Source organism: Pleurodeles waltl, chromosome 8 (genome assembly GCF_031143425.1).
Source record: "Pleurodeles waltl isolate 20211129_DDA chromosome 8, aPleWal1.hap1.20221129, whole genome shotgun sequence".
NCBI lineage: Eukaryota > Metazoa > Chordata > Amphibia > Caudata > Salamandridae > Pleurodeles > Pleurodeles waltl.
The window spans coordinates 1,201,325,325-1,201,341,305 of NC_090447.1; the positions used below are offsets into that span (position 1 = coordinate 1,201,325,325).

Sequence of the window (15,981 nt, forward strand, 5' to 3'; positions counted from 1 at the left end):
ACTGTGTAGTTACAGCTAGGACCTAGTTACCCCGGGACCAAATACTTTTTAAAAAAAAAATTTTTATTCAGTGCTACGATTCCGGAGGATCTACAGCTCCGATAAAAAACAGAAGCACTTCCTCATGCACATTTTAAAACTTTGCACCCTAGGGTGGCGGGTGTGGGGGAGGAGAGGCACACAAGGCAGCATAATGCCATCACTCAAACTGACTGACACTCCAATCACTAAAGTGCAGCTACCTTCTTCGTCGCAAGGTAGGTGCTTCGTCAAATTTCCAGTTGGAAAGGCGGGCTTTGTCGTTCTGGTTGGCTGTGCAGTGATTTCTCAGCCGCAATGCAGGCTTCGTGTCAATTTTGGCAGCCAATGCATCAATTTTTGACGCACAAGGAATTTCTTGAAAAGGTGAAGTCTTTGTTGGCCCTGAAACTTCAGAAACAAGAGGCAAGCTCAATCTAAGCCTTGGGAAGCACTTTTGGGGAAGGCAGAGTCCTTCCAGCATAGTCAGAGGCCAGCAGGGCAGCAGTCCTTTTCAGCAAAGCAGTCCAGATGAGTCCTTTGGGCAGCCAGGCAGCTCCTCTGACTGGGTACAGGTGTAGGTTCAGAACAGTCAGAGTTGGTGGGGTCAGAGACCCAGTTTATATACCCAAAAATGCCTTTGAAGTGAGGGAGACTTCAAAGAGTGGTTTTGAAGTGCACAAGTTTCCATTTCAGCCCAGTCCTGTCTGCCAGGGTCCCAGCGGGGGTTTATTAGGCTTTTGTGTGAGGGCATGCCACTGGCCTTTGAAATGTAAGTGTCAGGCCCTCCACCCGTCCAGCCCAGGAAGACCCATTCAGTATGCAGATGAATGCAGATGTGACTGAGTGTCCTGTGTTTGTGGTTGTCTGGGTGAAATGCGCAAGGGAGCTCTAAGCCAGAACAGACCAGACATTGATTGGAGACAGGCACAGATGTTTTAAGTGCAGAGAAATGCTCACTTTCGAAAAGTGGCTTTTCTAAAGTAGTAATATTAAATGCAACGTCACCAATAAACAAGATTTACTATTACCATTCTGATCATACTAAATATGACCTGATTACCCCTTTCAGATCAGAATCTACCACTCAAAAACTATATGAGGACAGTCCTAATGCTAGTCTATGAAAGAAGTAGGCCTCATAGTAGTGGAAAACTAATTTAGGAGTTTTTCACTACCAGGACATATAAAATACATATGTACATGTCCTGTCTTTTACCTGCATAGCACCTGCCCTATGGGTTACCTAGGGCCTACTCTAGGGGTGATTTTTATGTAGAAAAAGGGGAGTTTAAGGCTTAGCAAGTACTTTTAAATGCCAAGTCGAAGTGGCAGTGAAACTGCACACACAGGCCTTGCAATGGCAGGCCTGAGACATGGTTAAGGGGCAATGTATGTGGGTGGCACAATCAGTGCTGCAGGCCCACTAGTAGCATTTAATTTACAGGCCCTGGGCATATGTAGTGCACATTACTAGGGACTTATAAGTAAATCAAATATGTCAATTGGGAATGAACCAATGATACCATATTTAAGGGAGAGAGCATATACACTTTAGCACTGGTTAGCAGTGGTAAAGTGTGCAGAGTCCTAAAACCAGCAAAAACAGTGTCAGAAAAGTGGAGGGAGGCAGGGAAAACGTTGGGGGATAACCACCCTAAGGCTGTCAGGTCTAACATGTCCCCCCCAGCTGAAAGTGGGGAGAACTACCCAACCCCCAGAAGCTCTCATCACTAAGGCAGAAGAGGAATCTGGAGAGACAATCGGCATTGGCGTGGTCGGTCCCTGGGGGATGCTCCACCATAAAGTACATTGCCTTTAGGGAGATGGACCACTTCAAGAGTTTTGGTTTTTCACCCCTCATCTGCATGGGCCATTTGAGGGGCCTGTGGTCTGTCTGACCCCAGAGGTGAGTCCGAAGCAGGTATGGTCTCAGCTTCTTCAGTGCCCAGACCACAGCAAATGCTTATCTCTCAATAGCACTCCACCTCTGTTCCCATGGTAATAGCCTTCTGTTAGTAAAGGCTACTGGTTGGTCTAGGTCCTCCACATTCAGATGTCCTAGAACTGCCCCTATGCCATGCTCTGAAGCATCTGTCTGCACGAATAACTCCTTGGAGTAGTCAGGGGCCCAGAGCATGGGTGCTGTGCACATGGCTTCCTTTACGGGTTCAAAGGCTTCCTGACAAGACTCTGTCCAAATCACCAACCTAGGTTGCTTTTTTGAAGTTAATTCTGTTAGTGGGGCCACCAGGGTGCCATAACCCTTAACAAACTGACGGTAGTACCCAGTGAGGCTTAAGAAGGCGCTCACCTCTGTTTGGGTTCTAGGTGGTTGCCAGGCCGTTACTGTCTCAATCTTGGTCTGAAGGGCTGCACCTTGCCACCACCTACTAGGCATTTTTCAAACCAAAGGGCATCACTCTGAACTGGTAATGTCTCTCAGGAGTTGAAAAAGCATAGCTCTCTTTGGCCCCCTCGGGCAAGGCGATCTGCCAGTACCCGGATGCGAGATCAAAAGTACTGAGGAATTTGGGAGCGACCAGCCTGTCTATTAGCTCATTAGCTTGGGGCTTGAGGTGATCGTCAGTTTTAGTGACTGAATTGAGGCCCCAGTAATCCATGCAGAACCTAAGTTCTGGCTTGGCACCGGGTGGGGCAGCCTTTGGTACCAGCACCACAGGGCTAGACCAGGGACTGATGGATTTCTCAACTACCCCTAGAGCCAGCATCTTGGCAACTTCATCCTTGATACTGGTCTTCACCCTGTCTGACAACCTGTAAATTTCATTCTTTACAGGGGGACTGTCTTCCGTGTCAATATCATGGACACACAAGTGTGTGAGTCCAGGGGTGTGGGAAAACAGGGAGCAGTCCTGCTCCAGCAGCTGGTAGCGGACCCCTTGCTAGCCCAGGGTCAGGGAGTCAGAGAGATTGACACTCTCCACTGACCCATCACCTTCTTCTTGGGCAGAGAGGAGATAGGGGAGAGGTCCACTTTCCTCCTCCATTCCCTCATCTGTCACCAGAAGCATGTTGACTTCAGTCCTCTCAAAATGAGGCTTCAGGCTATTCACATGGAGCACCCTGAGGGGCTTCCTAGGGGACTGGAGCTCCACTAAGTAAGTGGCCTCCCCGTTACACTCCTTTATCTCATATAGGCCAATCCAGCGGTCCTGGAGAGCTCTAGGCTCTACTGTCTCCATCACCCATACTTTGTTTCCAGGCTGAAACTCCACCAGGGTGGTCTTCTGGTCATACCAGCATTTCATAACCTCTTGACTGGCCTCAAGGTTTCTCTTAGCCTTCTTCTAGAAGCAGTGCATCTGGTTGTGGAAGGCCAGCAAGCAGCTGGGAGCCTTGGGAGCTTTCTCCCACCCCTCTTTCACAATGCTTCAGTGTATCCCTAACAGGGTTCCCATAGAGAAGCTCAAAAGGACTGAATCCTTCCCCCTTCTGGGGTAACTATCTATAAGCAAAGAGAAAGCATGGCAAGAGAAAGTACCGCTTACGTCCCATGGCCTCAGGGAGGCCTGTGATCATGCCCTTCAAGGTCTTGTAGAATCTCTCCACAAGACCACTGGACTGAGGATGATAGGGTGTGGTGTGCTTGCAGGTCACCCCACATGCATCCCACATGGACTTCATGTATGCAGACATGAAGTTTGTGCCTCTGTTAGACACAATCTCCTTTGGGAATCTAACACGTGTAAAGATCCCCATCGGAGTGCTGGTCACCACCGTTGCAGTCACTCTCCTCAGAGGGATTGCCTCTGGGTAGCGGGTTGCATGGTCCACCAAAACCAGGATCAACCTGTTGCCTAGGGCAGAATTGGGGTCAAATGGACCAATGATGTTGATGCCAACCCTTTCAGGGGGCCTTGAGCCTTTTCCCTGTCTTCCCACTGGCCTAGCAGGTAGGACAGGACCTACAGAATGCATCTGAGGCCGTCCACATACAGGGCCAATAGAAGTGGGTGACAAGCCTGGCAAAGGTCTTGTCTTGCCCAAAGTGTCCTGCCAGGGGAATATTGTGAGCCAGTCCCAGTAGGAAGGCCCGGTAATACTGGGGGACCACCAGCACAAGCGCTACCCCAGGCTCCGGTACCCTAGGCTCACTGTAAAGAGGATCATTCTCCCAATAGATTAGGTGATCCCCAGAGGCTTCACCAGCTGCTTGGGCTGAGGCCTGTTGCCTTAAGCCCACAAAAGTGGGACACTCTTTCTGTGCCTTGCAGAATTCTTCCCTGGTTGGCCCAAGCTCAACTTGCCAGACAGCAAGCTCAGGTAGGTCACCCAGGGTAGCAATATCCTCCCTGGTTGGCTCAGGGGCCTATTCCTCAGGGACACCGTCAACCATTGCTGGAAATACTGGGACCGGTTTCTTACACCCCTTGCCCTCCCTCCTTGGCAGCTGTCTGGGCCATTCTTCCAGGCTCCAGATGCCCTTGACTCCCCTCCCGGCAGCCATGGAGCTTGTGGTCATGCAGACCCACTCAGGCAATCCCAACATCTCCAAGTGAGACCTTAGCTCTACCTCTCTTCAGGTAGTGTGTTCAAGGTCACTACCTAAAAGTCAATCTACTGGCATGGCAGGACTCACAGCTACTTTCAAAGTACGAGAGACCCCCCTACTCAAAGGGAACCAGAGTTACTGGTAGGTAGCTCTTACGATTGTCGGCAACTATGACTTGGTGGAATGTGTTCGTTGGAGCTGCTCTGCTGACACCAGCTGACCCTTGACCGTAGTCATGCTGGCTCCTGTGTCACACAGAGCCTCCACCCGTTGCCCATTAATGGTGACCGACTGACTATATTTGGAAGTAGTGGCAGGCAAGTGGGCTTTTGACACCATTTCTGCATCCCCCAAGGACACTAGGGTTACCTCTGTCTGTTCCCCAAAAATAACTGGGACTACCTCCTCCCCGAGCGCTACACTAGCCAACCCAGGTGTCTGCCTTCCAGTGGGGGCTGTGCCCTCTTTGGACATCTGGAGTCGCCCTTAGAGTGATCATACTTGAAGCATTCTATGCATTGGGGTACAAACATCTCTGGCTTATGATCAAAGAACCCTTTCTTTTTAGAATCAGACTAGGATTGGTTACCACTATTCCCTTGATAATTATTTTAGGGCCCTTTTGAGAACTTCTTTTTTTTTTTTAACATTTTACCCCCCACGTCTTCTGTTGAGGACCCTGACCACCTTTGTGGGTGTCACCCCAGATACCTTTTTGGACACTCTGGACCTAGCCCAGAGATTCGCCTCCTCAGCAAACTTCCTGGGATCAGTCAACTTAGTGTCAACTAGGTGCTGGCGCAACTCTGTAAAGCAAATGCTGAGCATAAGCTCTCTCAGGATCAAATTGTACAAACCCATATCATCATTTACTTTACTGCCCAGCACCCAGACATCCAGTGCCCTACTAGAAAAATCATCAAAGTCTACCCAGGTTTGGTCGTGGAATTTGCTACCGTTGGTGAATTTTTGGCTATACTTTTCAGAAGTCTGTCCAAATTTGGCAAGTAATATGGCTTTCATAGGGGTATACTTGGTCAAGTCCCCAACCTCTAATATGAGAAGTGTGTCCCTCCCAAGTGTTTCCACAAGCCCGCCTCCCATTGCTCTTCAGGAACTCCATGAGCCCTTAGTGCAACGTCATATGAAGAAAACCCTTTATCAATGGCATCTCCCACAACATAACTTGACACCACATACTTGGGCATACAAACCTTTTCGTCTCCCGCAGCTCCTGTATGTATGCTGCCACCATCACTTCTGGACTCAGACTGCCTAGCCTTGATGTCCAGCTCTTTAATACTCAGTTCATTAGCTGATAATACTTTCTTTTCTACCAAGGCCCTCTCAGTCTTCCTTTCCTCTGCCTCCATTTGCAATCTGGCCAACTGTAGCCTAAATTCTCTCTCCTTTCCTCTGCTGTCAGGCCATGATTTGAGACACTGCTCCCTTCTTTTTCAGGGGGCACAAATTCAAGAGTGTCACCCCCCACTACTGTTAGCAAATCCTCGGGAGAGCCATCCACTTGCTCTCCCAAATCAACATGCTCTTGTGATCGAGCTTCTGCCCAGGCCCTAGGCGCCTCTTAGTACTCCTCCTTCTTGAAGGCTCTTCGAGTAGGTACGCCCATCCCCTTGCAGAACCCTTTCGGCTGGCTGACAGTGTATGCCTCCAGCTTGGCTAGGTCAAACTCTCCAGATCCTCCTTGGGACCCATTCAGGATGCAGATGTGACTGAGTGTCCTGTGTTTGTGGATGTCTGGGTGAAATGCACAAGGGAGCTGTCAACCAGCACAGACCAGACGTTGATTGTAGACAGGCTGGAAAGCACAGATGGTTTTAAGTGCAGACAAATGCTCACTTTCGAAAAGTGGCATTTCTAAAGAAGTAATATTAAATCCAACATCACCAATAAGCATGATTTTCTATTACCATTCTGGCCATACTAAATATGACCTGGTTACCCCTCTCAGATCAGAATCTACCACTTAAAAATTATATGAGGGCCGTCCTAATGCTAGTCAATGAAAGGAGCAGGCCTCGCAGTAGTGGACAACACATTTAGGAGTTTTTTTCACTACTAGGACATATAAAAACACATATGTACATATCCTGCCTTCCACCTACATAGCACACTGCCCTGTGGGTTACCTAGGGCCTACCTTAGGGGGTGACGTACATGTAGAAAAAGGGGAGTGTAAGGCTTGACATGTGCTTTTAAATATCACGTCAAAGTGGCAGTGAAACTGCACACAGGCCTCGCAATGGCAGGCCTGAGACATGGGCAAAGAGCTACTTATGTGGGTGGCACAATCAGTGCTGCAGGCCCACTAGTATCATTTAATTTACAGGCCCGGGCACATGTGGTGCACTTTACTAGGTATTTGAAAGTAAATTAAATAGGCCAATTGGTGATGAACCAATGTTACCATGTTTAAGGGAGAGAGTATATGCACTTTAGCACTGGTTAGCAGGGGTAAAGTGTGCAGAGTCCTAAAACCAGCAACAACAGTGTCAGAAAAGTGGAGGGAGGCAGGCAAAAAGTTGGGGGATGACCAACCTAAGGCTGTCAGGTCTAACATATATTTTCCCATGTTTTGCTTGATTTGTGAGTAAGTGAGCATGAGATAATTCAGGTCAGGTGTGCCCTTGAGCATTAAATACTGTTGTATTTATCCAGGATCATTGTTGGCTTTCACATATAGTCCCCAAGAGTTTGAGAACTACTCCATACATAGAATTTACTAAAAAGGAATGCATTTCTGACTTTGGGATGTCCTCTTTTATTGACTGTTTGAAGGGATTTGTCCTGATAGAGTGTGGGGGTGAAGGGTATTGGCGAGAACGCCTACTAGGCTCTGCCTTGGTGTACTTCTCCCTGTATTCTAAATGTTGTTATGCTTCTCTTGAGCAGCCAAGAGATAATCATATAGAGGATCTTTTGTAGGAATTGGCAATAAACATCCTTTTAATGCTGAAAGGTTATTTGTGATTAATTAATTACACCAATTCTGTACAATTTTGAATTAACAAAAGCACCACTGGACATTCTTCAACTTCAAAACTTCAAGGCCAGAAGCCTATAAAACAAAAGAAAAAGCTAATCCTACTCTCAATGCTGACAGGTTTTATATCAAGACAAAAAATGGAAATTCATTTGAAAGCATCAAGATTCTTGAACCAGTCTCACTTTAAGAGAAACATTGTTTGCCTATTCTTTGCACCTAACAGCATGGTATTATTGAACAGCACAATGGGACAAATCACTGAGGCACCAGTGCAGCAATCATAAGAACTGTGGACTGTGGGCCAGGTGAATGCAACTAATGTGCCCCTGGAAGCATACTAGCAATTACTTCATGCATCCCACTGCTGCTCCCACCATCTGCACATAGTTAGGGACACTGTCCAGGCAATCTGCCCTCATTGCCATGCTGAAAGAATCTTAATGGGCCCTTTTCTACTAGCTAAATAGGACAAATTGTCGAGAAATATGGGTTCATCTCACCTACCTCCTATCCACAACACATTTAAGGTTTGAATGGTCACCATAAGCATGACTCGTGCCCTCTGCAACTTCAATGCCTACTTGGTCTCTTGGGCGTGGTCTGGGTGAGCTCGCCACTTCTCCATTTTAAGCACAATTATAGAATCAGCTGGTCTGTTAACACCTGGCTCCCTGCACCAACAAGGAAAACAGAAATAATCTTGACTTAAGTGCCTTCAGTATTTAACAATGCTCAAGTTAGGTATTTTTCGGGTGCCCCTGTCTCTGACAATGGTCTGCATTTGTGGTATTGGTGGTATGTGAATGGTTTCCCCTGGTAGATCACTTTCAAGGACTGTGCTCTCCTACGCTTAAGTACACTGTATGCACAGACCCACACGTGCCTCAATTTAAGGCCCAATGTGGTTGCAAGCCAACTACTCACTCACAAGTCCATGATACAATGCCCCAAGCACTACTCTCAAACCTGCATATCTGCAGTGACAGTCTGGAGTGCAAACTCATCATTAGATGTACCACACTTGGGTTCAAAACAACTCTTTATGGTTTGCATTGGTTTTTTTTTTAGAATACTGCTGGATATTTAATCCTGCACAGGTAACTGGAAAGCTCACCTGCTGACAATTTGAGAAGTCGGTTATTTAGTCCACCATCTCCATCCACGATGTAAATTTCTCCATTTTGGTCCACACATATCTCAGCTGGCTGGTCAAACTGGAGTGGATTCAGAGCTGAGCCAGCCTTACCAGCAGTGCCCAGGACTTGAATGAGTTTTCCAGAAGGGTCATATTGTTTAATGGTGTGTCCATACAATCCTATGTAAACAACAAAGATGTTCATGCTTCACCACATCTCTGCAATATTATTCATGATTAAAATATAAAAATGAGATTAGAGGTAAGAAGATCATTCCTTAAGTAAAAGAAAGAAGAGCAGGACGTACGAGATCTTAAAGAATCTCCTGACAACTCTGGATATGCAAGCAGGGGCTAAACAAATCCTTTTAGAAGAGACAAAGCACAGTCAGTAATCATGCACATGAAATATGAAGTATATTTAAAAAATACATTAACAGGAGGAGTCATAGAAAGATGTGCTTTACTCATTATTTTTAAATTACTATTTAGTACAGAAAGCTTGTTTTCCAAAACAAAACCTGCTCAACAAACATAAACAGACGTTTGATTAAAAAAAAAGGTTAAAAAAAAAGACGAATATTGTGAATGTATAAGTACCATATTATGCTACACATTGCTTGGTTTAATTGACAACACGTCAGGTGGACCACAGAGCAAACTTCTTCTTAACCTAGATTTCAAAGTGACAGTCCAGGCCGAGGACAACAACGTTTCTATTTTGCTATGCAGCTATAGGTTTAATATATGTATGTGAGTACTAGCACTTGTATAGGCTGAGCGTAGTTGGAATGTAACAAAGTACAGGACAAGTGAAAGTACCTAGAGAATGATTTATTTGTAAAAGAGTGAGTGCCAGGAAGTAAGCAAAGGTCAGAGAAGCACATATTAGGAGTTGAATTTAAGAGCTCCTTTGCAATAAGGGACACCGAAATTAGGATATGCACAAGTTGATAGGTTTTCAGCCCATAATGACTAGAACATGTGCAAGTGAATTATGAGCTGTAAGCAAAATAAGATCAACATATAGGCCTCTGTGGACTATGTCCTTGTGGTCTTAGGCTAATTAATAGGTACTGAGGAATTGACCATACAGTCACTATACCTACATCAGGCAGAAATGTGCAATGTTTGACATAACTGGAGCAGAAGGGCACAAATGACTGTTGATGAACGATGTAGCACCTGGGAGGTCACACTGTCCATTCTATGACGATAGAATGCCTTGCTTAAACAAACTGGATTTCACAGATATGGAAGTATGGCATGTCAATAAAAACACTGTTCATATAGACCATTTGCTGGTTTGAGTTAGAAAGGCCTCAATACAATAATCACACAACAACAACTCCATGCCTTGTACACTCTTTATGGCCCAGAATTTCGACTGAATCATTCCTTAAACTTTGTACAGTGTTCCAGTACTTCCTAGTCAGGAGTGCAGTTATGGACGCTAATACCTAGCCCATACTTTGAATTCCAGAAAAGAAGTGCATGCTTTGAGGGTAATTTTCATTGCCCAAAATCTTGTTAACTTTAGCCCAGAAATTCTTTGTCAGCGGACACACGGTGAAGATCTGTTGCCAGTTATTTTCTATGATGTATGTGTGATGTCTTTCGTTGATTGTGTTGTTATTTACTGTTGTTTTTACCTGCTCAAAAAGTATAAGAGACATTTGCTGAACCTGAGGTGAATTTAAAAGATCTATGAGATTTATGAGAAGTACCTGGTCATTTTAAAAGTAAAGACGAGAATACCCCTGAAAACAAAATTCAATTAGTCAAATAAGAAAGGCTAGACACTAGGACACATTTCCACAGGAAAAGAAAGTATGTTGGGGAACTCAGAGGTGCTACATTTTAATCTCAACAGTGCACCCAGGTTTCAAAGTATTTACTTTCAGATTCATGAGGCATACCAACGCTCCCAATGCATGTCAACCGACATTCCACTACCAGAAACATGTTTGAGACTTAGTACCAGGAACATAAGAAATAGCTGTCAAACAACAATGAGTTTTGGCTGTCAGGGCATTAGATGTATATATTTCCCAAAATGAACCAAAACCAGGTAGCAGGCATATTCAATTCTAGCATCCCTGGGGGCGTGGCCTGGCTGCCGGGCAAGATGGCCGGCACTAAGTGAGGTTCTGCCGGGCCACGGGCCAATTATCCTGATTATTTCTCCTGCAGGCGGTGCCGGCTGGAGCGGACTGAGGCGCGGCCCCAGGTGAGTCCCGCCGTCATTTTAGACGTGGCGGAGACCCGCGATCGGGCCGGTGTTGTGACCCAGACTCGAGCGGGGAGGCCTAGCTACGGGCCGCTGCCCACACGCGCGCGCTCCGGAGGGTGGGGAGCTTGCGGCGAGCCGCTCCTGGCGAACACGCTGTGCCGGGAGCGAGAAACGTTTTGGAGGCCTGATCGGCGGCTGGATCGGGCCGTGGACCCCGTGGACTTTGCGGCCCTCGTGGACCCCGTGGCCCTGCAGATCCTGCGGCGCTGGTGCTTCTGGAGGTGCCTGCGCTCGAGCGGCCTGGTGGTGCAGGCGGGCACGAGAGGAGCCGAGCTGGGGCTGGCAGCGGACCACCTCAGAGAGGAGGTGGGACTAGTTCGGTGGACTGGTGGAGGCCTGCTGGACGTGGAGGCCGGCTGCTGGCGAGTGGACGGCCGGAGGTGTTGGTGGAGTGCCGCTGAAGAGCGCCTTCTGGGAGCGGCGTCCTTGCATAACTCGGCAGGTCTGGAACAGCGGACATGTTTTGAGCTGCCTGAGAGGGTCTGGCTGGACGTGGTGGACGGTCGCTGGAGAGCAGGTGGTGGCAAACTGGTCCTGGTGAGCTGCGGCTGGGTCTGAGGCGATCATCTGAGGACCTGGAGTTAGAGGGGGTTCCCCGCGCTGGGGTGCTGGTTCTGGCTGGGGCCCAGACGCGGTCCTGTGCATCGTAGACATACTGAGCTGGAGTTGGTGCTGGCGGAGGTTCAAGGTGGTGCTGGCATGGACTGGCCCGCTGTGTGGAATGTCCAGGCGCCGGCTGGTGGTCCTGAGGTGAGATCTAGGAGGCTGTGAAAGGGATGCCTGATTGCAGACGTCCCCAGACTTGGATATTACTTACCTCTCTTGCACGGCAGGAGTTGGTTACGGGCTGAGCCGGAATCATGGGTAAGGCTGATCAGCGTCAAGCAAAGCTCACCTTGGAGAGTGGGAAAAAGAGGAGCGCGGCCTCTGCCTCTCAGCCCTGTGATGTTGAGGTCAGTGAGGGGAGCCCGGAGTTGTCTGTGCGGTCCATGTTCTTAGAGCTTAAGAATAGCCTGGCAGGTATTGATGCGAAACTGGATCATGTGACTGAACAACTTGATCGCATTAAAGCCCGGGTAGATGATCACGATTCTAGATTTGAGGTATTGGAGTCGCGTACGTCAGAAATGGAAGACGCACGTCGGGGGATAGAGAACAGATTGCACAAATAGAGCGCATTTTGGAGGTGATACGGAATAAAAATGAGGACTTGGAGGCGAGGTCGCGCCGCAATAATATTCGTATTGTGGGGCTGCCGGAGGCTACTGATATGGGCCACATGGAGGACTTCGTGGAGAGTATGCTGTCGGATCTGTTTGGGGGCGAGCTCTCTCGGATGCTGGTGGTAGAGAGGGCGCACTGATCCCTGGGGCCTCGGCCTCCGCCGGGAACTCCTCTGCGCCCAATTATAGCACGGTCTCTTGAATTATCGGGATCGAGATACTGTTCTTCGTCTGGCGAGAGAGAGGAAGTCGCTGGTGTACAAAAACTCGGAACTCTGTTTTTTTCCTGATTATACCCTGGGCGTGCAGGCACTGAGAGGTGCTTTTTTGCCGAATAAACAATTGTTGAACCAGGCTGGAGTCTGGTTTGCTCTGTTGTATCCTGCCAAGTTGAGGGTGCGGCATGAGGGGAAAATGCTGTACTTCATGGACCCGAAGCAGGCGGCCAGGTTAGCCCAGCGACTGCCTGGACGGCCGGGGGCTGCGGAGCCGGGGGGGTCGGGTGCGGTGAGTGCCGCCTTAAGTGACAATGACTTTCTGCTGGGCTGGTGGTACTGGCTGGGACTGCTGGGGTGCGCGGGTCCGCTTCCGTGCACGAGACCGCCTGGAGTTTAGCTTTGCTGTTTGGCCCATGTGCCCCTCTTCCCTAGTGTATACTGGGTGGAGACCTGTTAGGCCGGCTATCGCCCCTAGGATGAGTCCTGATAGTTGCGGCTTTGATCTCAAGGGGTGGGTTTCGGGGTTGAGTGGGAGGGTCTTTTAAATGGTCCAATTGGGGGGCCTGAGTGGGTGGGGGGAGAGCGGGATTTGCTGGGTTGCGGGGTGTCTGTTTTCTATGTTGTTCTGGCTGTTTCCCTTTTAAGTCTTTGGCAGGTGGGGATGCACTCTCTGGCGAAGCGCCGTATGCATGTGGGGGAGAGATGGGGGTAGATGGTGTGACTGTGGTTCGGTGCTTGACGTGGAATGTGCGTGGGCTCAATGACAGGCGGAAGGCGAGGTTGGTGGCAGCATATGTTAAACGGCATGAAATTGATATCTGTATGCTGCAGGAGACCGATTTGGCAGCGACTGCGCTGGGCAGACTGAGAGCTGGGTGGGTTGGCGAGTCCCAATGCTCGACGTACTCTAGTTACTCTCGTGGAGTGGCAATCTTGATACGTAACGGTCTGCAGTGGCGTACTCGGGATGTGATTGTCGACCCAAATGGCAGATATGTCCTACTGAGTGGTACGCTGTCAGATAGAGCCTGCCGGCTTGTTGCGGTCTACAGGCCGAATGTAGATGACCCAGAGTTTTTCCTGGAGCTGTGGCGCTTGGTGGAATCGTTGGGTGCTGGTGCAGTGATTTGGGGCGGTGATTTTAACGTGATTCTGGATGCTAGGATGGATCGCAAGAGTGTGGCCAGAGTGCAGCAAGTTACGGCAGCGAAGTCGCTGGCGGCAGTGATGCAGAGTGGTGCGTTAGTGGACTTGTGGCGGCAGAAGCATGGAGATGCGAGAGAGGGTACGTGTGTAAACTATGTCCACGGCAGTTGGTCCCGTATTGATCGCCGCCTGGGCACAAGAGACATGGAGGCCTGGACGAGATCGGTAGATCATCTCCCCCGCACTCTATCGGACCACTCGCCGGTCAGATTGGAGTTGGAGATACCTAGCGAGCTGAACCAGTCATTTATGTGGCGGTTGCCCTGCGGGGCACTTCGTGATGCGGCCTTTTGGGCGGAGGTGCGCGAGGCTATTATGCTGTTTTTTGCTGAGAATCGGGGCTCTGTGAGGTCGGCCGGTACATCATGGGAGGCATTTAAGGTAGTCATTAGGGGCATATGTCTCTCGAAACTACATGGTACATTGAAGGCCTTGAGGCGGGAGATGGCTGACATCGAGGGGAGGCTTGTGGAGCTGGAGCGGCGTCAGGCTGAGAATTGGTCTGGCGAGGTACTTGCGGAGATCCGACGAGAGGTGTCCTTATATGAGGAGGCCTCCCTAAGAGAAATTTGTTTTACTGGGAGGCATGCGCGGGCTCGCCGCTATGGAGAGGGAGAGAGAGCTGGGCGCACACTCGCAGATATGTTGCGCCGGCCCTGGGCCAGTAACTATGTCACTGAGGTTGTTGGCACTGGGGGAGAGAAGGTGACTGGAACGAATGGTGTAATGCAAATTTTTACAGAATATTTTGCGCAGCTCTATGCTGCCCCGGAGGGCCTGAATGCGGCAGCTGCGCAGACGTATTTTGCGGATATTGCACTGGTGTGGTTTGATGAGACACACAGGTCGTACCTGGATGTACCGTTTTCTGTGGAGGAGGCGTTGACGGCCTGACCCCAGCGTTTTATAAGGAATATGTGGATATTCTCTCCCCGTGCCTTTTGGAGGTATACGCGGAGTCTCTGGAGACTGAGTCCCTTCCTGCCTCGCTCCGGGAGGCTTTGATATTAACGATTCTTAAAACCTGGGAAGGATCTGGCTCGATGCGACTTGTATCGCCCACTCTCTATGATTAACATTGATAACAAAATCCTGGCAAAAATGATTGCGGCGCGTTTGCAACCACTTCTCCCCAAACTGGTGCTCCCAGATCAGTCGGGATTTGTCAATGGGAGGTCCACGTGTCACAACTTGTGCACATTTTTTGCAGTGGCGGGCTCGTTGGGGGCGGAGGACAGAGCGGCGGCGGTATTTCTCGATGCCGCCAAGGCCTTTGACTCTCTGGCATGGGAGTATATGTTTGCACTTCTGGCACGGGCAGGTCTCAGCGCACGGTTTGTGCAGTTGATTAGATTACTGTACACTCTGCCCACTGCTCGGTTGCGTCTCAACGGGTGCGTGTCGGCCCCATTCCCTGTTGCCCGCGGTACGCGCCAGGGATGACCGCTGTCCCCACTACTCTTCGCGGCGGCGATGGAGCCTCTGGCGGCGGGGCTGCGACAGAAGTATAATGATAGAGGCTTGCAGTTCCGACAGAGACCTATCTTGGTATCTATGTATGCTGATGACATTGCGCTATACGTGCGGAATCCCGATCGAAACTTAAACATCTTATTGGAAGAAATCGTGCGCTTTGGCACCTTCTCTGGCATCATGATCAACTGGTCGAAGTCGGTGGTCTTGCCTTTGACTCCGAGTGTGGTGAAGTTCGATTCTCGATACCCCATGGGCTGGGCGGAGGGGCCGGTGCGCTATCTGGGGGTTCAGCTGAGCTGTGGCAGGCATACACTTTGGCTGGCTAATTATGGCGCTGCAATGTCGTGGCTTGAGGAGAAGGTTGAGACTTGGCGCACCCTACCACTATCGTTAATTGGGCGTATCGCCATTAAGAAGATGGTGGTTCTTCCTAAGTTCCTGTATCTCTTCGTTAACCTCCCTCTTCCGCTCATGCGGGGTTTCCTGCGACACCTGCGCTCTGCGCTGATTCGCTTGGTATGGGCGGGACGCCGGTCCGGCATCTCCTGGGAGAGGCTGACGCTACCGTTTGAGTTAGGTGGGCTTGCTGCTCCGGATCTGGAGTTATACTATAACTGTGCGCAAGCGCACTTTGCATACTATTGGTTGAATCCGATTCGATACTTGCCACATCTGGCACCTGAGAGCAATGTGGTGTAGCCGGATGGATTGCTGCGTGTGCTTGGGGGCCGGGCTCTGTCTCGGCCTAAGGGAATTGATACGGTGGCATGTACAGCGAGAGCGTGGGGGATGTTGATGCAGCATTCTGGGGTTAATGCGCCGTTTGCTCCCTCGTTGCCCGTTATGGCGGTCGCTGATGCTCAGATGTTCCGAGACGGCGGGGTGCGTG

The 15,981-nt window shown here is 49.5% G+C and overlaps 1 protein-coding gene across 1 annotated transcript in view; it reads right to left on the reverse strand.

The window, feature by feature from the left end:
* Positions 1-15,981, reverse strand: part of NHLRC3 (NHL repeat containing 3) — a 119,468-nt gene that overhangs the window by 79,708 nt on the left and 23,779 nt on the right. The window contains exon 4 of the mRNA XM_069205485.1: positions 8,656-8,856. Within this exon, the coding sequence (XP_069061586.1) occupies positions 8,656-8,856 (201 nt within the window). The remainder of the gene's footprint in view (positions 1-8,655; positions 8,857-15,981) is intronic.